This window comes from Argopecten irradians, chromosome 13 (assembly GCF_041381155.1).
Source record: "Argopecten irradians isolate NY chromosome 13, Ai_NY, whole genome shotgun sequence".
Lineage (NCBI taxonomy): Eukaryota > Metazoa > Mollusca > Bivalvia > Pectinida > Pectinidae > Argopecten > Argopecten irradians.
In genome coordinates this window covers 23,457,450-23,483,934 of record NC_091146.1, presented here as the reverse complement: position 1 = coordinate 23,483,934, position 26,485 = coordinate 23,457,450, and the positions used below count along the sequence as shown (strand labels likewise).

The window sequence follows — 26,485 nt, the reverse complement described above, 5'->3', positions numbered from 1 at the left end:
AATGTGACCTGACCCAGATTTGACCTAGATCTGTATGACGGGTGTCGTTGTGCCCTATTTATAAATGTGGTCTGACCCAGATTTGACCTAGATCTGTATGACGTGTGTCGTTGTGCCCTATTTAAAAATGTGGTCTGACCCGGATTTGACCTAGATCTGTATGACGGGTGTCGTTGTGTTCTATTTATAAATGTGACCTGACCCAGATTTGACCTAGATCTGTATGACGGGTGTCGTTGTGCCCTATTTATAAATGTGACCTGACCCAGATTTAACCTAGATCTGTATAACGGGTGTCGTTGTCCTATTTATAGATGTGACCTGACCCAGATTTGACCTAGTTCTGTATGATGGGTGTCCCTCTCCTATTTATAGATATGACCTGACCTGGATTTGACCTAGATCTGTATTACAGGTGTCGTTGTCCTTGTTATTAATGTGACCTGTCCCAGATTTAATCTAGATCTGTATAACGGCTGTCATTGTCTATTTACAAATATGACCTGACCCGGATTTGACCTCAATCTGTATAATGGATGTCGTTGTCTATTTATGAATGTGACCTGACCCGGATTTGACCTAGATCTGTATAACGGGTGTCGTTGTCCTATTTATAGATGTGACCTGACCTGAATTTGACCTAGATCTGTATGACAGGTGTCTTTTTCCTTATTATAAATGTGACCTGTCCCAGATTTAATCTAGATCTGTGTAACGGTTGTCGTTGTCTATTTATAAATGTGATCTGACCCACATTTAACTTAGATCTGTTTGACGGGTGTTGTTGACCTATTTATAGATGTGACCTGACCCGGATTTTACCTAGATCTGTATAACGAGTGTCGTTATCTATTCATAAATGTTACGCGACCCGTATTTGACCTAGGTCTGTACGACTGTTGTCTTATTTATAGATGTGAACTGACTCGTATTTGACCTAGATCTGTAGGACTGTTGTCCTATTTATAGATGTGACCTGACTCGTATTTGAGCTAGATCTGTAGGACTGTTGTCCTATTTATAGATGTGACCTGACTCGTATTTGAGCTAGATCTGTAGGACTGTTGTCCTATTTATAGATGTGACATGACTTGTACTTTAGCTAGATTTACCATTGCTGATGTAGAGGACGCTCATTCCTTCAGAACACATCTCCTTTTTGCCGTAAATATCTTCATCTTGATTAATATTTTTTGTAGTATGTGTATATGTACGTAGATTATGAAGTTTACCTCTTGTATTCTTTACTTCGCTATTAATTAGGATAATGTTTCAGTCTTCAGTTCGAAATTAGATTAAAATAATAAAACCATTGTCATGCGACAATTAATCAGTTACACATTTATCTTATAAACGACAAGATTTGAATTTCTGAAACTATAAAAAATAACAACAGGTGATATTTTTGAATGGGCGATTTTTGTTTGCTTTGATTTTGTTTTGTTTTTTGTCACGAAAAAATATCACCAAAGCCATGATTTTATCACCAATGAAAAAAGGACTTTTTTTCTTAAAATGCGACATTGGCTACCGCTGGCATTTGCATTGTATCAAGGGGAATAACACGCACCAACTATATGTACTAAGCCTTCACGAAATAAGTTCCGAAGACACTATAAACTTTCGCTAATTCAAAAGTAAATGTCCAACAGCTTGGAGGTTACTTTGAGACTATTATAATATGACCACAGACGTATCAGGGGCGGATTCGGGTTTTGATGTTAGAGGGACGTGAGACCAAGCCAACCAGGCGAGGGGTCAGGTCCTAGGCGGCCCCCAGAAGATCTCGAATAAATGGTGCAAAATCCTGCATTCTGAGAATTTCATGAACACATTTTCCAGAAAATATTTTAAGTCGTTTAAGGATGTTTCTTTATGATTATCATGTCTAATGTCATATTTTTAAATAAAGTTATTTTGGTTACTACATGTACCATTTACAGTGAATTTTCAGAAATCAACTGAAGTCATGTAAACATGTAAGTTTATTATTTTTTGACGTATTATGTCATATTTTCAATTTAAGTTATATGTAGAGGCATGAAGCAAAGAAAATGGTGGGGGTCTGCGTGCTGCTATTTCATTTTTTTTTTTATTTAGGATCAATAAAATGTTTATGGAATCAAGTTTTGATTTGTATGCATTATCTGTCAGATTAGAGACGAATTTAAAAGGTTTTTATATTTCTATTAATTAAAGTTATGTGATAAATAAAAAAAATGTATAAAAATAAAATAAAATAAAAAAGTAAAACCATACACTCGTGGCTATGTGTTATCTTTATCAAACTCGTTAAATAATCTGTTATACCATTGGCCTAAAGGACTGTGGCATATCAAATTATTGAACTCGTTTGATAAACTTCATACCACATAGTCACTCGTGTAAGATCCTCTATTTCCCTCACACAATCTTCATAATGAGTGTATTGGACAAAGAAAGAAAACAAGACTTGTGGTCTGTCTATGGCCAGACGCTGCCAGGAATCATTACTATAATTCTGTTTTCTAATAAGATCATGACCATTTGCAATGTACATTACCTTTAAACATCGCTTGTCCTATTTTATAACATTATCATTAAGATATGCTTTTTAAACAAAAAAGGAAGGGAACCGGACTGGCCATGGGGTCACCCAGACCCCTAGAAGCTCTCAAAAACTTGTACAGAAAAACGTATCTTATTGCCTTGAGATCGTCTTTTAATAAAGTAATAATGACTATTTTTGATAAACATTTTTTTTTTTGCATACATTTTCTGTCGCATTTGGTTTTCCTTTTGGTTCGATTTTCCACTTTATTTTTTTGTCAAATAACAGTAAAGTCTCCTAGAAGCATATCCGACGTCAGTAGTGATGCCGGACACCTAAATTACTTTCACTTGTAACTGGCGCTTTGAAAGTACAATGTACGCACATATTTGGGCATTCATAGCCGGGAAAAACTGAAAACCTGTAATAAATCATTAACAAAATAAAGAACGAAGGGCATGACATGAAGTCAGTCAGCGAATTACCTAAACAATGAAATTAAGAAATTGTCAAAACATATAGTATTATAATGGTCTCCGTCACTAGCTTATTAGTATATTGAAATACTGAAATATTGTCCTCCGCCATCTTATACTTGTATACATTGTATGTCATATTATAATGATAATAATTGTACTGTTCCCTATATGCTTGTTATGCATTTGGATGAAATAAAAAAAAAAAAATTGAAACACTCAGTGGAACTGTTCAACGTGCTTCTTTGGCTCAGACGGTAGAGCTGTAGTTTTTTTCACACCGGAGACCCAACTACGTGGAAATTGTATCTCCTAATCATTTTAACACTGTGATACAATAATAATATTAATAATAGTCTGTATTTCCTCCAAACTGAAGATTACAATATCATTTTATAAATATGTTTATATAGATAAATACATAATATGCCAAATCAAAATTACGAGAGAAAAATATATATTACAAAACGGTATGCGTTTGTTATTGAATACAAAAGTTCAAAAACAAATTGTTTTAGTGTGGAAAATTGTATCCGTTTACATGTACGGCGTTAAGATTTGATAATTTCTAAGGATATCGGGGTATTTCCAGATTCCAAATTATCTAATACAATGTACATGTATAAGCAAGGGCTATGTATTTTACAGTTGTTTAAGGATTAGGTATTTGACTTTTAGGAGACGGGGATAATAACAATGAAAAAATAAAACATAATGATTCCCGTTGCACCTTTATATTTTAAAACGACAACTTCAAACGGCAAAGATAGAAAGTAGAGGTTTCTGCATGCCTAATGCTTACTCTTTATCGAATTCCTTTTTCTTTTCCTTTCTAGCTTCTTTTCCTTTCTTCCTTCTTTTCTTTGTTCTCTCTTTTTCTTTTTACTCTGTTCCTTTTTTCCTTTCCTCCTTTGGGATCCATCCCTTCGATCCGCGCCAGACTATCTAAATCTATATGGAACACGTTAAACTAGTAGGTCCGAATATAATTTAATTAAGTTGCAGTTTAGTTTTGGATCCACTAATTTGTCCATATACCTTTTTCTAGCTGAAGAAAAAAGAAATTTTAGGGGTCTATATAAAAATTCGATATAATTAAAAATACACTTACAAAGTAAAATACAATCTTGCAAACGAACTTTTTTTCGGCTACAAAATTTCTTTAATTATATAACAGTTATACAAAGAATAACATACATTTATAGCTACATGTACGTTCATACATGTACGATGTAGGTTGGAAGGATTTTCATCTCAGCGAGCTGTGGACTGGTTGAATCGTGATAGAGAAAAAAAATCAGGAAAAATATTAGTTTACACTGAACACCTGTTCAAGTAATTAAATCATAAACGGGCACCTGTCCAATTATCTAGCTAATGATAATATATCATTAAATGAATTATTTAAAACTTTTCTTATAATTTTTCAAATAATAAGAATAATGTTTCATATTGATAATATAAAAGGTAATTAGGTAGTTTTATATCACAATATTGACATTTTGATTAGCTAAAAAGTAACTATGTCCAAATCCGGAAACGGTCCGTCATAACCGGTACCGATACATTGTATTTCAGTGATGCTTTTTGATACATTATGGTAATATACAGTACTCGGTGATATAACAATTTCTTTGTGCTTCAATATGACCCAATAACCGTTAAATCAACATTTGAGACTGGTAACACTCAAACTCGCAATCCGGTGAGTTTATTTATAGGAAATTACAGTAAGAACGAGCGTAATTGTTTGCCGCTAGGGGTCGCCTTGATTGACCGTGGAGCTTCAGCTATACGAACCTAGATGGAGTTCGTTGTTTGTTTATCTTGGTAGAGTGTCATTCTCACGGATCAGAACAGGTCGGGAGGTTAACTGAGACCCCGGGAAACCGTGGGACAAGTTCTTTTCCAGGATGACGTCAATGTCACCGTTTACACCCCCAATCATCAAACGACTCCTCGGTTTTAAAAAGGGGGACAGCTCCGAACGCGAGGATAAATGGAGTGAAAAGGCCGTTAAAAGTCTCGTGAAAAAGTTAAAGAAGACAGGCGGACTGGATGAGTTGGAGAAAGCCATAACAACTCAGGAACTGAATACTAAATGTATAACCATACCAAGGTAAGCTTTTATTCTGATACGTTTTCGAGAGAATTGAAAGAGAATCGGTTCTCAATATGGCGGCTACCAAACAAAACTAGAGTGAGTTATTTGAGAGGCGCCTAAGGGGTAACGCTGTTATATCGTGTTTACTTGTTAAGATCAGTGATAAACAGGTAAACACAGACGGTAATTTAAGATTAAAGATTTGCAGGTAGTGATGTCGGAGCTATGTGGTATGATTTTGCGTCCCTTACAAGCGTCCCCATGACCCTAACGATCTCTTTTTTGAAGCTTTAAAGCGAAGTTGACAATGCTATGCATTTCATCTTGATTGTGAAAGCTCACTCTCGTTCCGTGATGTGTAGGTCTATAAAACGTATACAGATTGATACAATTGCTTTACCTGAGTTACCTCCACTTATTTTAAAAAAGATGAAGACGTTCAAGATTCATGATGACAAATTAATTTGAGAAGATATTTTACCGAAATAATGTGTTCCACATCATACACAAAAGTTGCATTGTCATAGATTGTTTTTCCACGGCATGTGATTTCAGCAAGGTATTGGCTATGAAGAAGCCTAGCGATTTTTATATTCTGAGCATTTATCAAAAAAAAAATAAAAAAAAATAATGTAAAGTTATTTTGAATGCACAGGTACCTTGATAAGATTTTGCAAAGTCTCTTTGGAAAAAGCAGGGGTTTCAATATCGGGCGGTACTTGGTACTTTATACCGGTTGAATGGTACCACCTGATTTGGGCTAAATTACACAGTATACTTGATAGCATACAGATGGTATAGAAAAGTTACCCCCGGAAATTGCCTCTCCTGAAAGATAATGTGCTAATATGAAGTTAAGTGAAATAAAGTGGGGTGCCTATTGGTATGGTAACCTATGCATTATGTATTGAACTGATAATTTGCTGACATGAAAACTGAGAACTATTGAAATTGATGTGATATAGCTAATTTACACCATTAAATGTTTTGATCTTCATTCTGACTAGCAAATTATGTTAGCAGATCTATGACTTCGAAGACGATTGTGAACTTAATTATGATTAGGGAAGTTTTTGATATACATTTATAATGGGATTAATTCACGTACCATGTGATACCCAATAACGTTGGTGCGGGACTATACATTGTTTCTATTGGTGATGGAATGAGGTCAGAAGATGATATCCTGCACTAACATCATTTCAGTGCGAAGATTACAAGTAGTTATGTTCCATCACCACTTAATTAAGATATGTTAGTTCTGCACAAACGTTATTGGTTATATCACGTGGTACATGAAATAGTCGCATTCTAAAAATGCTGTGCCTATTGGATTCAAATATCTCCCTACAAACAGAATTATCTCCCCTTAATCTTAAAGATGCTCCACCGCCGACAAATGGTATTTTTTCACTATCAAAAGCAGGAGCAGACGATTTAGTATTTTTCTTCAGTTACAAAAATTACTTACTTTACACCATTACCACCATTGAAAAACTTGAGCTTCTAATTTTATTTCAAGTTAGAAATATGAAAAATAATTAATTGCATCCCGAAAAAATTCCGTGGCACTATATTCTATATGGAATGAATAACTGATTGTGCATGCACCAAAGGCAAAATAACAAAAAATATATTATTTTCTGTGTTAATTAGATATACATACATATACATGATTGAACACCAATTATTGCTTAAATAGTTAATCACATTTATGCTCTGTGGGCGGTGGAGCATCTTTAATGAAATGGTTTGTGACCCAGAAGTTAATGTTAACTCATATACCCATGAAGACTCAGTGAAATAACTCAAAACTGAAGCTGATATGAAATGTTTTACTTGTTTTTTTTTCAACAAACACATATTTTAATTTACAGACAAAATACATTTGAAAGCTGTCCAGGTTATTGCCTTCCAGGGGTCAGTCTTCATATTGACAGGGCATCCAGTTGTACATTTGACTTTCAGTAGATTCAGGAGTCAAATCAAAATTTCTCAGAAACCTGAAGAGTCAAAATATATGACAATTGCAAATAGACATGTGCTTTAAACTCAAGAGTCAAATATGAGTTTTGGGAGTCAAAAACATACTCTTAGGGGGCTAATGGATGCCCTGTATTAACATTGTCCCCTCACAGGGGGTCTCTGTCATACCACAAACACACACACATATATATTTCATTCAAGTCTTATCAATTATGAACTCTCACTTTGTGATTTGAAATGTAATACATAAACAAAACTAAAAAAAAAACCCAATAATCCTTTGAGGCGAAGAAGTTTCCTAAAGGACCTTACTAAAACTGTGAAATATATTTTCATAATTGTATTTTATACATTAGAAAATAATTGTTATGTTTCCATTTCATTGAAAGCTGAATACAACAATATATGAGTACACCAAGCTATAGAGTCAGATAGTTGGATATTTTTTTTGTAGTTTACACTAAAATCAAGTAGCCAAGTAGAGGTTTGGTATGTTATAGCATACTAACAGTCACCCTTAATCATAAATAGTATTATGTGTACAATCATGTGCAATGCAATATATAATTAATTTAATTATCTACTATGGGGCATAGAAGTAATTCCTACAGTGAAGTGGACAAAACATTGTCAAATTTTTGAGGTGATCTGCCCCTTTATCAAGACAAAAAAAGAACAAATAAAAACCTATTTTGAGGACTGTCACACAAAAACATTGACGATGAACACATGCAGAACATTTAAACAAACTATATGTACAATGGTGATGCATATTGTCGGATGCAGGGATTTCTCGGACGCAGGTTTTGTACGTCTCTGACCCACAAAAAACTTAGGGACTCTTAAAATAAAATGATGGGAGTCCTTGGGATTTGATGTGGAATGAATTTAAAATAAAAATTACAGGTCAATAAGATAAAGTAGAATCAATAATTGTCTATTTTTTCAAAAGTATATATATATATACTGTTATTACAGTACAAGATATATTTTCTGTACAGCATATAAAGTTCTACAATGAAATTTAACGAAAAGACTCCAATGCTTTTACAAGGGACTCGCAAACTTGAAACCTAGGAGTCCCTGGGACTTCCGAAATTAAAACCGAGAGGGAGATCCCTGTGGATAAGTCCATCTATCTACAGGTATAGAATAAAGGGAAATTCCTGAATTTTCATCCATATAATTAAGTTTTAGATTAATTATGTAATTAATCTTGCAGGTTTATAAATAAATCAATAATAAAGAAATACATGAAAATCAATGACAAAGATTTTATACTATAAGAGTTAATTTTCCTGGTTTGTAGATCGAAGTATTGTCTTTACTGGAAATTAGATTTTTTATACAGTGGATTATCTCCCTTTGACTGTAGTATGTTTCTGTGCTAACAACTGATGTATATAGAATTGAGTTGAAAAATTGTCAAGGAAAAAAGTTTACTTAGGGTTTATTTTTTCAGAAATATTTCTATGCATTATTTATTCTGATGTTACACATCTAATTTTGATCAATAATAATTTACAGTATAACCTGTGCTAACTGGATTCCATTGGGACACTGGATCATACAGTAATCCAGATAAGACAGGGGTCTGGTTTGACAGGTTTTATCTATGCTGTATATGCATACTTCTGTAAATTGATGTGGAAACCATTATTAGTCTTACTGTTTCAGGGTTGATAATCAGGTGAGGTCATTTAAATGATGATTTAAAATGGTTGATAGTCTTTTTTTCTGACTAATAATATAAGTGTTCAAGTTTGTTAGTTAAATGTTACATGCTTTTGGGAAAATATTGTTTTCCTTAATTTGACAGGTAAATCATAAATCTTTAGGTTACTTGTAACCAATAATACAAGTAATTAGTTTACAGAGTTATTGCCCTTTATAGGGTTACAAAATGTACCGGTTACAGCCTCAATCTGATTAAAATACAGATCCTTATTATCACTACGTTTGATAAGAGGATCTGAGAAAATCCCATAAGGGGTCATGTCCAGATGACCTTTGGAAATGGCCAATCAAATTGCTACTTGCAAAATTTTGACAGTGAATTTCAGGGACGAAATAGTTTGAAAAAACTGTCAGAATTATTTTGGTTTACGTAGTCATCTCGCCCAAAGAGCACAATAAAGCTCATTGTTTATGTATACTGGGACGAAATATCGTTTTCAATGGATGTGACAGGTGTAGAAAATGTATCCTATATGAAGACCACGTGGTATAAAGGTCATCTGGACGTGACCCCCTATGGGATATTGTCAGATCCTTTATATATAACGGAGTGGTTATAAGGATCTGTATTTTAATCAGATTGTTACAGCCTGATATTGAAATCATTGGGTCGAGGGGGCCTTATTGAATTGAGTATGGTAAATATGTTTGGAAAGACAGGATGTGATTTTGGTGCCCTTTATTTATTGACAACTTCTAATTTCGGATGCTAAGCTTGAGCCATGTATAGGATTAAAGGCTAAGGGAGATTATTGATTCAGTAGTTGTTTTATTAATTCAGTATCAAAATTTTATAACCACTATCTAGATTATGAAATTTATTTTATAGAATTTTAATTTGAAGTTTTACTTTTAAGATTTATATCTTTGCTGAGTTTAAGGAGGATAATTATTTCTTGGTGATATATTTTGAAGCTGTTTATAATTAAAATATAAATAAGTTTACTAAGTTTATGACAATTTTGTAAAGAAATTAAAATATTGGAGCCAAATATATTTAGTTGAGGAATTACAAGTTTTCTAAGTTTATGACAATTTCTGTAAATTTTGGAGTCAAATTTATTTAGTTTGAGGAATTACAAGTTTTCTAAGTTTATGACGATTTTTCTGTTGCACATCCATTTCAGTTCTGGTCCGCGATCTCCCCTTCAAACGGTTGCCAGAGCAATGGAAAAGTGAGTTTTTCATTTTTCTATTTTAACACTTGTTGGTGGGGTGTCCAAATTGCTATTGTGCTTTAAAGATATTAAAAGAATAAAAAGATATAAAATGATTTATGTAATAAGAGATATCTAGTGTTAATTAAAGAAGCAAAAACGAGAAAATCATTGAAGGGGATGATGTTCTGTATCAAAGAGAGTTATCTGCCTTTTTGGTTTCTATAATGGTTTACTATGATAAGTAAAAGCTACTGTAGGTTTATTATTTGCCATTAAATAAATAAGATAATTATTGATTAAGGGATTATATTCTGTATTAAAGAGTTATCTGCCCTTTGATATAGGTACTGAATGTTATGTATTTCTCTTGGGTCTAACGCCGCATTTTGTAAAGAAAACAACATGATTATTACTCACAGAGAAAATGACATCACAAATTCAATCTAAACTTACATGAAAGGGAGGTAATTTTGTAATATGCAAAGACAGAATATCTAATAAAACAAGATTTTTTCTGACCAGAATTTACAGATTTTTTTAGATAGATTTAGCTATAAAACTTATTTGTAAAAGAGATATTCGATACTTGGAGAGAAACTTACCTTTGTGATTATAACTATGATGGCAGAATTATAATTATAGTTATGAAGAGAAATATGATGATAAATTAAATGTTGTAATATTTGACCAAAGTAACTTGAAATGGATGTGTTTGGTATTGGTTCCAGTTGTGCTATTTTGGTTGTGTGTTATGCATGCATTTTAGTTGTTGTATTTTTCACATGTTCAGTAAAATTTGTGCAAGTCTTCATTTGCTTAAGGTAAAAACTTTTTTGACGGAGCTGTTAACACATCATTCTGATTACCTGATATACCGGTTGTAATACATTGCTGCTGATACATTGACATATTGTATTAATGAAAATATAGAAAATACAAGATATGAAAATTTCGTCTTTATAAGAAACTAGAAAATACTATCCTGCAGTTATTATGATATATTGTGAATTTATACTATGACTGTGTATGTGCTGTTTCTCATTTTCACTTTCCAGGAATGAACCCATCCACCCCTGAAGACACATTTAAACTCTTCTAATTCTTAGACCGGAATAGTCCATAATGAATTTTCAGGGGTGAATGAGTTTAGCAACATCATATTTATATATGATTACCAATAAAGTTGCATTATTTTTTTTATCTTTGTTGAAAATATATATTAAATGGATAAAATTTAATTTACATATTGCACATTTCCCCGTTTTACTTAAAGATGCTCTACCGCTGACAGAGCATAAATGATATTCATCATTTGAACACTAATTAGTGTTTAATCATGTATTTATATGTCTAATTAACACAAAAAATAAGATAACAATGATTTATTTTGTCTTTGGTGCATCGGTACAGTAGGATATATTGCCACAGATTTTTTTCGGGATGCAAATAATTATTTTTTGTAACTGAAGAAAAATACTGAATCGTTTGCTTCTATTTTTGATGGTGAAAAAATACCATTTATCAATGGTGGAGCATTTTTTAAAACTTGATTGAAACTCTATGGTATGGTATGGATGATGTGAAAGTAGGCTGTGGTGGCCGAGTGGTGAAGATGTCCTGACATATTATCTCAAGTAATCTGCCTTTCAGTTCAAGTCTATTATTCAGGTAAATCCTATGTGGGGCAGTTACCAGGTACAAACTATTGGTCGGTGGTTTTTTATCAGGTACTCTGGCTTAAACCTAACATGTCCTTAAATGGCTGTTAAAAGGATGTTAAAATAATTATAATCAAACTAAACAGGCGGTTTAATCAAATCAAAATCTCTGTCTAATAATGATTCATAAAATGAATGCGTGAAATATCTCGACCAGCAAAACATTATACCATTAATTCAAACATATTTCTCAGACAAAAATTCTGATCTACGATATAAGCCAAATTTTCCTTTCACAATAACCAAGCCTCTTATAAAATCAGTTCAGTTATCAATTCTAGTAAAGGTTATTCAAATTTAGTAAGATTTCTATTTTCCCTCACCCCAAAAAAAAGGAAATTTGACCACAAGTTCCTTTCATTTTAGCTGAATTTCTTTTACAAAATACTTCAAAAAATATTGGTAACTAAAGCAAACTCTGATAATAAAAAAATTTCAAAAGAAACTTTAATGTGATAATACAAATAAGGAAAGAAATAATATTGACTTTGTCGGAGAGTTTGAAGTAGTTTGTTCAGTACTAACTGTAAATGGTAGTTCTTTTGGCGGCTTGGAAAAACATTGATTTTGGAGGTGAACGTCCATTCGGTCAAAAATGGCGGGTGTGTGAATATGTTAGTTGGTACATTACGTCATGTATGTATTCAGATTTCGCAAATTTCTCTCAAGCCATACAACACTGATTTAAGAAAGCTTGCAGTATCGCTATGCATACCTGTTGGGAGGCGTATCCGTGTCGGTGTTGTGGGGGTCTGTCCTCGTGGAGAAGTTAGCTGAACTGGTCTGTTGGTATGAGGCTGGAGTGCCGCCGAGTTACAATACCTATATATATGTGTGTGTGTAGACGCCTATTACGTCACATATAAATAAGTATACATCCCGGTATCAGACAGCCCTACCCCCCGGTCTCCTATCCCCACCCCTAAACCTCACCCATCACCCACAAACACCATATCTTTGACTCAAAATAAAAATATATCTTTAGAAAAAGGAAAGTAGGTATACTCAGTATCTTGTTTCCGTGGTAACACCAGACGTGTCCTCGAGTCTGTGAGCATGCGAGCGGCCATTGCTGACATTATTGGTGAAGCAGATAGAGGCCTAAGACATGCTTCCTCAATAGAGCTCGTTTTTTTGTACGTAAAAAAAAATCTATGATCACACCATGGTTGTGGCTATTGGAAAAAAAGTGAAGTCCGTGTTGGGGCTAGCTGATGGCTATTGATTTCTGGCTTTAGTAGGTATATGTGTGTAGGGCCGACGTGTCATTAAATGCCATTCCCGGAACATCTGAGAGCATCGTAATGAAATGTTTTTAGGAAAAAGTATAGTGTGGATTTTCTATAAAAAAAATATTTTTCATTACTGCAACATTGGTCATAGAGCTATATATAAATGGTTATCTTTTCAATGAATTATGTTTTACTTCTAGTGGGTAACTTTTTTATTGTGGATTTTCTACATAAAAGTTATTTTTCATAAGTACAACATTTATTATAGATTTATATATAAATGGTTATCATTTTGATGAAACATTTTTTTACTTTTAGGAGGTAACTTGTATGTTGTGGATATTTTATGAAATAAATACTTTTCATTAGTGTAAAGTTTATGATAGATGTAAATTAATATGATTTCAATGAAATATTTTTACTTTCAGGGTAAAACAATTTTGTGTGTGTTAAAAACTTCATTTTCATTTATACCAAGTTTATTATATAGATATATGGTGTACAAATGGCTGTAGATAGTCATTGGTGGAACTTGAATGTCACATTGACAGAATTCTGACATAATTGGTCTGGCTGCTCGTGAAATGCAAATTTATTGCAAAAATCTTGTGAAACGCATATTTCTTGAGAGAAAAAACCCATCTATATTTGATACATATTTATTTACAAAAAATCATTATAAGCTCACTTGTGTAGGTATAATGTACTTGAACAAATGTTAGTTCACAATCCTATTGAAATTGTAATCATTGCTCTGGAAAATTGCTTTAATTACAATCAAACCTTTTCATATAGACTACCCAAAGGCTGAAACCTGTCCATAAAGACCACCCAAAGACTGAAACCTGTCCATAAAGACCACCCAAATTCAATGAATGAACCAGTCTATAAAGGCCACCCAGTGAATGAAAACTCTACATTTAATACTTACTATGGATATAATATAATGTTAGTTATGGAATTACTTATAAGATGCTCCACCACCGATAGAACATTAACAACGATCATCATTGGAATAGTGTATATATATATGTCTAATTAACTCAAAAATACATGTAAAATAATTTGTTTTGCATTGGATGCATGTGCAATCAGTATTCCATTCCATATGGGCATAGTGCTATGGACTTTTTTGGGGACACAATTGAATAGTTTCAATATTCTTATCTTAAAGTGAAAAAAGAAGCTCAAACTTTTCAATGGTGGTAATGGTGTAAAATTAGTAACTTTTGTAAGTGAAGAAAAATACTAATTCATCTGCTTCTGTTTTTGATAAAGAAACTTTTGTAACTGAAGAAAAAATACTTATTCATCTGCTCCTGTTTTTGATTCATCAGCGACTCAGCGGCGTAGCATATTTACAGAATGTTCATGAAACTGGGCCCAGAATAGTTGGTAAGGGAGCTAGACAAGTTTGCTGACAAAAACTTATTTCTATATGCAAAAATGAGTACAGCATTATTGAATGCAAGAAGTGCTCTTTTTCCAGTAAAGGTCCCCTTCCCATAGATCAAATTCTGACAAATATGCATTTCTATTTGTAATTACTAATATCAGTGTATAAAAATGTGAAATGAAATTGCAGACCATAATTTGGTTTGTTGGTTTGACTGCGGGTACTCATTTCACTGCACTATTCCGTCTTTGCAAATTACAGAGTTAGCTCCCTTGCGGGTAGGTATTGATTGTTACGTCATTGTTTTGTGAGCGCAATTCATGTTGTTTTCTCCGAAAAGTATGATGTTACGCTGGCAAACACATGATGTCACAATCAATACCTACCCGCAAGTGCAGACAACTCTGTAATATGCAATTTCGGAATAAGTATTGTAGATGTAAATAGAATTTTGGCATTATTGCAAAAATACATTTGGGGCTCTTCTTTGATTTTATAAACCTATGCATAACAAGTATTGTAATTCTCCAAATGTTAGTAATGTTTGGTAGGGCTGCTACGATACGGTAAAAGCATATTCAGATGAATTGCGATATTGTGTTGATGTATTGCAATACTTATTGCAATATATTGACCCCATGTGCATAGCACTTGGATCAAAACTTTCGCATGACTCAAACTAATTTTTTTTCAATATGAATATACAATATCTTTACTTTTGTATATTTTCATGGTTCATGCTAGCAGCAACACTCTACAGTAAATGCAAACATGTACAATTTACTTTTGCGAATTCATGATCGCAGTAAATTCGCGAAAGAATATCTCAGCAAATTCATATCTACATTATATTTATTGATAAAAATTTCCTTACAATTTTTTCAATCCACGAATTTTAATCTTCATAAATGAAATGGAAATCATAAAATTTGATAGCCACAAATGGTAGTTGGTTGACTGTATTTGCTTATAAGGTTATATATATGTATAAGACATTCCTTAGAATGAAAGTAAAAATATCTGAAATCACTTTTTTTTTGGTGTCAGAGCACCAGCCATATATTTTTTTGATGTCTGGTCTGTGTGTATTAATAACTGTTTTTATACACAGCTTCGGGGTTGTAGTTATTGATTTTTGTATACTTATATGAAATTGAAGAATAAATCACCGAGCTCGATCATTCCCCAAGTATCATACATTCAACAAACATGTCTAGATTAAAAAAGCAAAATCTTAAACGATTCTTGCTTTAATGTTATATTGTAGCAGGTCAGTGGATAGCTTCTCTCAGAATATACCCTTGAAGAGGGATGTAGGTACAATATGTAAAGAACTGAATGTCTCCCTCGAGAAAGATCTGAATATCTTACAAAAGAAAAATGGTGCTGTAAAAAAATGAAATCTCCTATAAATAACTTGAATGTTTCAAGATCTGAAAGTGGTATCAAAGGATTGAAAAGAAACAGAATTCTTTGTGTTGGACTGAAATTCCTTTGAAAGCGATCATTAATTTCTTTTTAAGAACTGAAACTCATGCTTGGTTATATATTTTAAACTGTGATTCCTTGTAGAAATCAAATTATATATGCAAATTACTTTAAAGGACTGAAAGATTTGAATTTCTCCCCCCAAAAAAATCTTTGCAAAAAACTGAAATTTTAGTTTCATAACTGACGTTAAATAAAATGTTTAATATTGATTTTGTCAGTTCTGTGCCCAGTGTAACTAAAATATAATATTGTGTCCCTTAATATATGATTTAGAATTATCTCCCTTTAATGTCATGCAGTTCTTTCTCCTATGTCGATATGATTTAGAATTATCTCCCTTTAATGTCAGCTCTGTCTACTGTGTTGATATAATTTAGAATTATCTCCCTTTCATGTCAGTTCTGTTGCCTGTAATAAAATTTTTAGAATTATCTCCCTTTCATGTCTGTTTTGTCCACTGGTGACATAACTAATTGAGAATGTTGGTCTTATTGTAAATTCATTGTCTTGTGTAAAATTGTGCCTCTTTATTGCCAACTTTGTTCAGGGTGTTTTCTAAGTGTTTTTTTTTCAAATATAATAATATTTCAATATACATATACTGATTCTAACTGTACGTTTTTACTGTCAAATATCTATGCATATTTTATGATATTGACATTTGAAAAAGACAAAACATAGTCAAAAAGCTAAGCATTGAGTGAAAATTTGATAAAAAGGATGAGTCATTGTGACACGATTGAAAATACAAGGTTTATGCACTTATATACATAAGTATCCATTGAAAAGTCGACTGTTTTCATGTAATTCTTCAATGTAGTTCTCATGTTGTGATTAACATTAATCACTATTTCTTTGTGTGACAATATCTTTGTTTTGAATTTTAAAACAAAGAATGATGTAACATATTTTCAGAATGCTTGTACATTTTGCATATCACTTCACATTTCTATATTTTTAAATGACTGTGGATAGGATCCATGTCGTAAGTTGGTCAAAGTTTCATCATTTCTTGAAATGTCAGTTTTAAAAAAAACCACTTTCGTTTTGAGTTATTTTATGTGTATGCATATTAATCATATACCACTGCTACTGGTTATAGCTGATTGGCTGTTAAAATAAAATTGACCAATTAAAAGAGACATGCCCTTGTAAAGACACTAGATCAGTTTGTTTATTAACTTAATAAAATGATAACTAGAAAGTTCCATTTATGTTCCACAGTATTAATGTATATTAGTAATAAAGTCATTGCTAATATGGATGTAAGATAAATAAAGACAAAATCGAGGTTGTAGTGGCTAAGTAGTATTCAAATGCCTGGACATTTCACCACAAACCATCCACCTCGATCTCTGGGTAGCAACTTTAAATCCCATGTGGGGCAAATGTCAGGTACTGGTCAAAGTGGTTTTTCACTGGGTACTCCGACTTTATTCCACTATCTATAACTGACATGTCCTTAAATTTCTGTGACTTTTGATGGAATGTTTAACTAATTAGACCAAAACAACATTTTGTTTTTTGTTTTTGTGGTAACATGTGATATCATGGGTGTGTATTGTGTAGTATTTACATAATAGTGATATTTTTCATAGTTTTAGGGGAAAATCTATATGTTTTGTTTCATTTTAACTGTAATTTCAAATGCACTTAATTTGAGATGGAAAGCAAAAGTGTAAACAAGCTGTGACCATTTCCTGGTTTCAGTCAAAATCTCAAAAGGTACATAATGAATAGTTAAGTAATTTCATGGACTGTATTACTAGGTAATGAAAGGAAAAGAAACCTGTTTTTGTTGTAAAACATGTCATGAATCACATGGATGTAAATATTTTTCCTGATTTTGTGAACAGTAACAATGTTTTTTATATAACTTGTATAGAAATGTTTTTCTACTTATGCGACTGACCTTGTTGCATCTATAATGATGCGATCACAATATCCCTATGCTAATGCATTAGAGACCCAATGGTGATTCATTCCCCAGAAAGTCTATTTAAATACCATATACACTCAATAAATACATACATATATGTACAATATATCTATATATAACCCAGTCTCCAGTGGGAAAGAGTTCCTTCCATTTCCCAATTGCGAATCAATTGGTCACCGTAACCATGGCATCCAAACCCTATTGAACCAATCATGTAATCGGCTACTGATGTTTTTGCCTACATAATGATATATATGTGTGTGTGTGTGGCCATGCCTGGTCTGTCTTTGTTGTGGTGTGGAGGGGGAACTATAGGGTACCTCTATACATACAGCAGCTAGACAGATGACCTTAAGTAGGGCAACACAGCTAGGTCATACTGTCTGGGTCAGATGCCTTGTCAGGGGCCCCCCATGGGGGGACTAAAAAATAAATACAAAAACAACTGTCACAACATAGAAACAAGGCATTGGGATGGAATAAAAACATAAAATGGTGAATTAAAGGCATATGGATATAAGAAAGATGTTGAATTTAGAATGAATTGAACATTATTCTGAAATAAAAACACTAAGGTGGGATTTAAAAACAAACATTCATGATGTAAAAAAAGGATGGAATTTAAGTAGGTAACAAGTCCAAAATGGTAAAAAAACAATGGAAATCTCCAATTTTTTATCATATTATATATATAAGACTGTTAATATCAAAACGTCAGCAATACTGAATTTTAATAACCAGCAAATAAAAATATAAGTTGATTATAATGAAATAAAAATAGATATGATGAATATTTCGTTGTGGACTGGAAGTCTTAGATAGTAAATTAAAATACATGAATGTGTAAATAACGTTTTTCCTATATATTGACTTTGCTCCACTAGCAGTTAATCCGTTATGGGTCTAGAAGTCTTTTGGGCTAGAATATTACAGCTTGTGACCCAGAGGTGGAGGGTTAGTCTTAGAATGTCAGACACCTGAACAACTTAGCCACTGTGACACAGAGGTGGAGGGCTAGTGTTAGAATGTCAGACACCTTAACAACTTAGCCACTGTGACACAGAGGTGGAGGGCTAGTGTTAGAATGTCAGACACCTTAACAACTTAGCCACTGTGACACAGAGGTGGAGGGCTAGTGTTAGAATGTCAGACACCTTAACAACTTAGCCACTGTGACACAGAGGTGGAGGGCTAGTGTTAGAATGTCAGACACCTTAACAACTTAGCCACTGTGACACAGAGGTGGAGGGCTAGTGTTAGAATGTCAGACACCTTAACAACTTAGCCACTCTGACACAAAGTTGGAGGGTTAGTGGTAGAATGTCAGACACCTTAACAACTTAGCCACTGTGACACAAAGGTGGAGGGCTAGTGTTAGAATGTCAGACATCTCAGCAACTTCGCCACTGTGACACAGATGTGGAGGGTTAGTGTTAGAATGTCAGACACCTTAATAACTTAGTCAATGTGACCTAAAGGTGGAGTGCTACTGGTAGAATGTTAGACACCTTAACCACTCCGCCACTGTGACCCAGAGTTGGAGGGTTAGTGGTAGAATGTCAGACATTTTAACTACTGTGACCCAGATGTGGAGGGTTAGTGGTAGAATATCAGATACCTTAACTACTTTGCCCAGAGATTGAGGTCATTAGTGGTAGAATGTCAGCCACCTTAGTTACTGTGGCCTAGAGTGGAGGACCAGTGGTAGAATGTCAGACACCTTAGTTACTGTGGCCACTGTGACACAGAGGTGGAGGGTTAGTCTTAGAATGTCAGACACCTTAACAACTTAGCCACTGTGACACAGAGGTGGAGGGCTAGTGTTAGAATGTCAGACACCTTAACAACTTAGCCACTGTGACACAGAGGTGGAGGGCTAGTGTTAGAATGTCAGACACCTTAACAACTTAGCCACTGTGACACAGAGGTGGAGGGCTAGTGTTAGAATGTCAGACACCTTAATAACTTAGCCACTGTGACACAGAGGTGGAGGGCTAGTGTTAGAATGTCAGACACCTTAACAATTTAGCCACTGTGACACAAAGTTGGAGGGTTAGTGGTAGAATGTCAGACACCTTAACAACTTAGCCAATGTGACCTAAAGGTGTTAGGGCTAGTGTTAGAATGTCAGACATCTCAGCAACTTCGCCACTGTGACACAGATGTGGAGGGTTAGTGTTAGAATGTCAGACACCTTAATAACTTAGTCAATGTGACCTAAAGGTGGAGTGCTACTGGTAGAATGTTAGACACCTTAACCACTCCGCCACTGTGACCCAGAGTTGGAGGGTTAGTGGTAGAATGTCAGACATTTTAACTACTGTGACCCAGATGTGGAGGGTTAGTGGTAGAATATCAGATACCTTAACTACTTTGCCCAGAGATTGAGGTCATTAGTGGTAGAATGTCAGCCACCTTAGTTACTGTGGCCTAGAGTGGAGGACCAGTGGTAGAATGTCAGACACCTTAGTTACTGTGGCCTAGAGTGGAGGACCAGTGGTAGAATGTCAGACACCTTAGTTACTGTGGCCTAGAGTGGAGGACCAGTGGTAGAATGTCAGACACCTTAGTTACTGTGGCCTAGAGTGGAGGACCAGTGGTAGAATGTCAGACACCTTAGTTACTGTGGCCTAGAGTGGAGGACCAGTGGTAGAATGTCAGACACCTTAGTTACTGTGGCCTAGAGTGGAGGGTCATTAGTGGTAGAATGTCAAACACTTTAGTTACTGTGACCTAGAGGTGGAGGTCATTAGTGATAGAATGTTTACCACCTTGGTTACTGTGGCCTAGAGGTGGAGGGTCATTAGTGGTAGATGTCAGGTGCCATAGCTATGTGCCCAGAAGGGGAGGGCTAAAGGTAGAATGTCAGACGCCTTAACCACTAAGAGGCAGAAGGCCAGATGTGAAGGGCAGGTAACAAGATTAAGGATGTCAGACATACTTTAAACTTTGGCCACTATGGCCTTGATATAGATTACATCATTTGGACTAGTGGTGGTATGTTAGTCACTCGACCACAAGCGGCCCCTCTCCAAAGATGACTTGACAACCCCATTGGCCTGTTTCATGTGCTGTGTGAGTGTAGGGATACTGTGGTCAGACCAGCAACAGGTGAAGCTGTGTTATAGTCTGGTAAATATCGATTGTCCATCGTATGTTGTAAGATAGGGTTTATGTAATGCGTGGATCAATTCTCAAGTCTACCTCGCTCAGGAACATCTAGACCAATATTGAATCTACTTTGTATACGACGGCTAAATTGTTTCCCCTATAAAAAAACAGAATATGTACTTACAACAATGAACAAAAACAGTAAGGTCATTTGGTAAAGGTTCAGAAAAGAGGAGTTTTATACAAACTTGAAGGACTGTAAGTAATGGTCACCAATTTATATTAATCTACTCATTTCCCTTTGATTTAGAAGAGCCAAATTGAATCTGAAAAAAGTTGAACAACACTGCCAATTTATATAAAAATCATTTTTATATAAAGTTCATTGAAATATACACCCTTTTTACGAAGGTCTTTCGTACCTTAAGTCTAGATCTGTTCAAAATGTGCATGATGAACAGCTAGGGTCATTTAATTATATAACACTATGCCATGTTTACAAGGAAGGAGAGGAGAAAAACTGGAGTACATGGAGAATAACCACCAACCTACAGTTGTTACCTAGCAACTGCTTTGAACCCTGAGCCTGTAGGTGAAGAACCAATGGTTATATGTTTGAACATTGTGACCTCGAAAAAAAAACTGTAAGGAAAACAGTCTACAACAGTTCGAAAACCTTGGGAATACAGCTTAGTTATTTTGACTTAGTCTGATTCTATTAATATCCAAAAGCCATCAGCATTTGAAACTAACTAAACATAAAACCCTATTCACAGAGGTCAGAGGTCATCTGTTTATGAAAAGCTGTCCATGAAGACAATCAGGATACAAACCTGCTCTTACAGACTACCTGTAAAATAAACACAACCTGTCCAAACCGTATCGTCAGTAGAAGTCAATTGTAGCAAACACCTGTCTAATGACCTTCTGTATACATACCTGTATATGGAGGTCACCTATATGTAAAAACCTGTCTATAAAGGCCATCTGTGTACATACCTGTATATAGATGTCACCTATATGTAAAAACCTGTCTATAAAGGCCATCTGTGTACATACCTGTATATAGAGGTCACCTGTATATAAAAAAGTTGTCTATAATGACCATATGAATACATACCTGTATAGAGAGGTCACCTGTATATAAAAACTTGTCTTATAAGACCTGTGTGACATACGCATGAAGTTTGTTTTTCTAGATTTTAGATTTGATTGTATTTTATGTAATTTCCAGGTCACTGGATGGTCGGCTACAGGTGTCACATCGGAAAGGATTACCCCATGTTATATACTGTCGCCTATGGCGATGGCCAGACCTTCAGAACCACCAAGAGCTCAAGGCCATTGAGCAGTGCGAGTATGCCTTTTATCTCAGGAGGGATGAAGTCTGTGTCAATCCCTACCATTATGTGAGGGTGGAGGCGCCAGGTAATGTCTCACTCCTATAGGTCAAGGGTCAGATGATTGACAAGTTCAAAGGTCATCTTAATGTCAAGTTCAGGGATCATATACATGTCAGAAGACAAATGTTAATGTTAAGGTGAATTTTGACATAAAATCAAGTCAAAAGTAGTATGAAAAACAAGTTACAAGGATCATATCAATGTTAATAGCAAGTAAAATGTTACCGTTAAGAGTCATATTAGTGTTAGGTCACATGATTGTCTCCCTTTAATTTACCAGTTTTGCTCCCTAGTGATGTGTTAATGATTGTCTCCCATTATATTACTAGTCCTGACTACTTGTGATATGTTACATGATTGTCTCCCTTTGCATTACCAGTGCTGCCCCCTAGTGAGTTGTTAATGATTGTCTCCCTTTATATATCTAGTGCTGCCCCCTATTGATAAGTTACATGATTGCCTCCCTTTATTTTACTAGTGCTGCCCTCTAGTGATATGTTACATGATTCCCCCCTTTAAATTACTAGTGCTACCCTCTGGTGATGTGTTACATGATTATCTCCCTTTATATTACTAGTGCTGCTCCCTAGTGATATGCTAATAATTGTCTCCCTTTACATTACCAGTGCTAGCTGCCCTAGTGTGGATATGTTAATGATTGTCTCCCTTTATATTACTAGTGCTGCCCTCTAGTGATATGTTACATGATTGTCTCCCTTTACATTACCAGTGCTGCCCTCTGGTGGATATGTTAATGATTGTCTCCCTTTATATTACTAGTGCTGCCCCCTAGTGATATGCTAATGATTGTCTCCCTTTACATTACCAGTGCTAGCTGCCTGGTATGTTAATGTATGTTTTTACATTACCAGTATTGCCTAGTGTGGATATGTTAATGATTGTCTCCCTTTACATTACCCTGCGTAGTGTGGATATGCTAATGATTGTCTCCCTTTACATTACCAGTGCTACTGCCCTAGTGTGGATATGTTTATGATTGTCTCCCTTTACATTACCAGTGCTGCTTTAGTGTGGATTAATTAATGATTGTCTCCCTTTACATTACCAGTGCTGCCCAAGTGTGGATATGTTAACGATTGTCTCCTTTTATATTACTAGTGCTGCCCCCTAGTGATATGTTAATTATTGTCTCCCTTTACATTACCAGTCTCCCTTTACATTACCAGTGCTAGCTGCCTAGTGTGGATATGTTAATGATTGTCTCCCTTTACATTACCAGTGCTGCCCCCTAGTGATATGCTAATGATTGTCTCCCTTTACATTACCAGTGCTGCCCTAGTGTGGATATGCTAATGATTGTCTCCCTTTACATTACCAGTACTGCTCTAGTGTGGATTGATTAATGATTTTCTCCCTTTATTTTACCAGTGTTGCCCCCTGTATTGGTCCCTCGCCACACAGAGGTTCCTGACAAGCTGCCACAACTTGAGGACTATGCCATGACAGTACCTGGCAACACAGACTTCCCAACGGGCAGCAATGAAATGTTCAACATACCAGGTAATTATCTCCCTTTACATTTTGTCATCAAAACTTTAATTGTATTATCTCCCTTGGATTGTATGTGTCATGCCATGAAATAGCCATGAAATATTTAGGTTTACTTGAATATATATCAAGAAATTATCTCCCTTTAACTACATAACACCATAGGGTATTCAGCATTATCTTCGAATGAATGTGTCACTTAGTTGTCTCCCTTTGATTTCAGCTGCTTCAGCTTTCAGTGAAATATTATAGTTAGGTTTTGCCAAATGTAATACATAGACCACAAAATTAAAATTTATCCTGTACATAGGTATAATCTTCAGATCATTTTGAAAACAAACGGTGAACAATACAGGTGGTCAGTTGCATAGCTTGACAAAGAAAATACTCCTCTAAAAATATAGCGAAGTCAAGCTTTCCATAGAACAATGACATATTTTTTTTCAAAAAAGGCCACATCAACAAATGGAAGCATGCTACAAAATGTCAGATAGCAGTGACAGTCCTGGCACAGTAATATTTAGTTAAAAAAACAACTCGAAATGAGATGGATTAATTATACTCATATAATCTACAACACTTCGTGTTACTGACATACGCTCGCTAGCAGAGTACATCAAATTGTCATATATGTAGTTAGTGTACCACTGCATGTCTGCTGGCAAATATTTGCTTTAATTTAATTTTTAGCTCACCTGGCTCAAAGGGCTGGTGAGCTTATGTCTTGGCACAGCATCCATCGTCCATCTGTCGTCTGTCTGTCCATCAACATTTCCTTTAAAACACTACTAGTCCTAGAGTTCAGCATGGATTGTAACCAAATCTGGCTAGGAGCATCATTGGGGGAAGGGGAACAGAGCTTGTATAAATTTTGGCTCTGAACCCCCCAGGGGCAGGAGGGGCGGGGCCCAATAGGGGAAATAGAGGTAAATCCTTTAAATTGCTACTAGTTCTAGAGTTTTGCATGGATTGTAACCAAATTTGGCCAGAAACGTATAAATTTTGGCTCTGACCCCGGGGGCGAGAGGAGCAGTCCCAATAGTGGAAACAGAGTTAAATCCTTTAAATCGCAACTAGTCATAGAGTTCAGCATGGATTGTAACGATATTGGTCAGGAATATCCTTGGAGGAGGGGGAACAGAGTTTGTATAAATTTTGGCTCTGACCCCCTGGAGCAGAAAGAGTGGGGCCCAATACGGAAATTAGAGTTTAATCTTTAAATTCCTTCAGAAAATATTACTTGGCATTACAAACCAGATGAGCGATACAGGCACTTTGGGCCTCTTGTTCTGTTTTTAGTTCAAACTGTGAAAATTTTAACCTACGAAAATAGCCAGTTATAATCACATATTTACGTAAAAAAGAGGAGTGTTGGAAAAAATTCTAATTGATTGATATATATCATGATATTGAATATGTAAATGGATAATCGTGACTCTAAAGGCTGATAAACAAGATCTCAATGTATCTTTATCTAGATAGATAATTAACTATTCTAATTTACTATAGTTGAATATTCATGAGTGTGTGCTTATGAATATTTAAATAAGTTTGTGTTTTTGAATATTCATTAGGAATGCTTCATGATCCTAACTTAGTCCTGTGAAAATTAAGTTAGGTAGAGGGGGGGCCCTGTACCAGTTAAAACAAGTTGAATGTAAATCTTATATGAATATTCATCAGCTTTATCTAGCAGATAGATAAGTATGAACTATCTATTACATGACTGTTATAGATATTAATGAATATGTATTTGGAGAAAAATCTGGCATCTAGAATGAGGTGACATAATAGACTTAGACAAGGAATATAGATTTTTTTTCTGGCAATAGAGAATCAAGGTAGATATATATTAGCTGAACGCTGCTACACATGCAATGCCAGACATATCTCTAACAATGTATATACAGCTTCACTAGCTCTACACTGATTTCCTATATACAAATCCCTGATAACCATCCTACTTCTCCTCCTCCAAAGTTCACAGACTTGTAGCATTGTGTTTGGTAGGTGTTGGTAGGTGATTTGGACAGTGTATGATACTGAGACTGAAGGTAGACTGTGGTAGATGTGTATGTGTGTGTGGACTGTGTGTGTGTGTCTGGCTCTACATAGAATATAGATTTTTGTGTTGTTATGCAAGGCAGTGTGTAGACTGTCGGGAGGATCCATGTGTGTGGTGGTCGAGGTGACCGTGACTTTTAGTGGCCGTTAGTCACGCTTTAGGACCCCCCAAGGAGATTGCCTGGCCCCTCTAGGGACCGGTGAAGTCCCCCTAACATTCACCAGTTTGTACCCCTTGAGGGCGTCTGGGCCAGCCTGGAGGCAGAAGGGGGAAATATTGGTAGACACCTGTCATCATACTGCTACCTGTACTGTTATACTGATCATATACTTCATTATACTGAAACTGTACTGACTAGTATAACTCTATGTATACTGAATTATTTCTGAGTGTGGATAGCAGTATATACTGATTAAGGACATACTGAAACTTTGTTGAAGTGGACATCAGCATATACGGAAATTTTGTTCATAAGGGGAGCAGCATATACGGACATCATTAAGTGGAATAGAGTATATACTGAAACTATACTGAATGTCAGATACAAAGTGTATTGGATCAGATTTGACAACATCAGTATGTACTGAAACTAGTGACTATATACATCAGCATACACTGAAACTGTACT

General features: G+C 35.0%; 1 protein-coding gene across 2 annotated transcripts in view; it reads left to right on the top strand.

Annotated features, from left to right (window-relative positions):
• Positions 1–4,745: 4,745 nt before the first annotated feature.
• Positions 4,746–26,485, top strand: part of LOC138306125 (mothers against decapentaplegic homolog 3-like) — a 56,907-nt gene continuing 35,167 nt past the window's right edge. The window contains exons 1-4 of one of the 2 annotated variants that reach the window (XM_069246492.1): positions 4,746–5,125; positions 9,961–10,008; positions 22,115–22,308; positions 23,673–23,804. In XM_069246492.1, coding sequence (XP_069102593.1) covers positions 4,920–5,125; positions 9,961–10,008; positions 22,115–22,308; positions 23,673–23,804 — 580 coding nt within the window. In that variant the 5' untranslated portion in view covers positions 4,746–4,919. The remainder of the gene's footprint in view (positions 5,126–9,960; positions 10,009–22,114; positions 22,309–23,672; positions 23,805–26,485) is intronic. The other variant, XM_069246494.1, reaches the window with a different exon arrangement.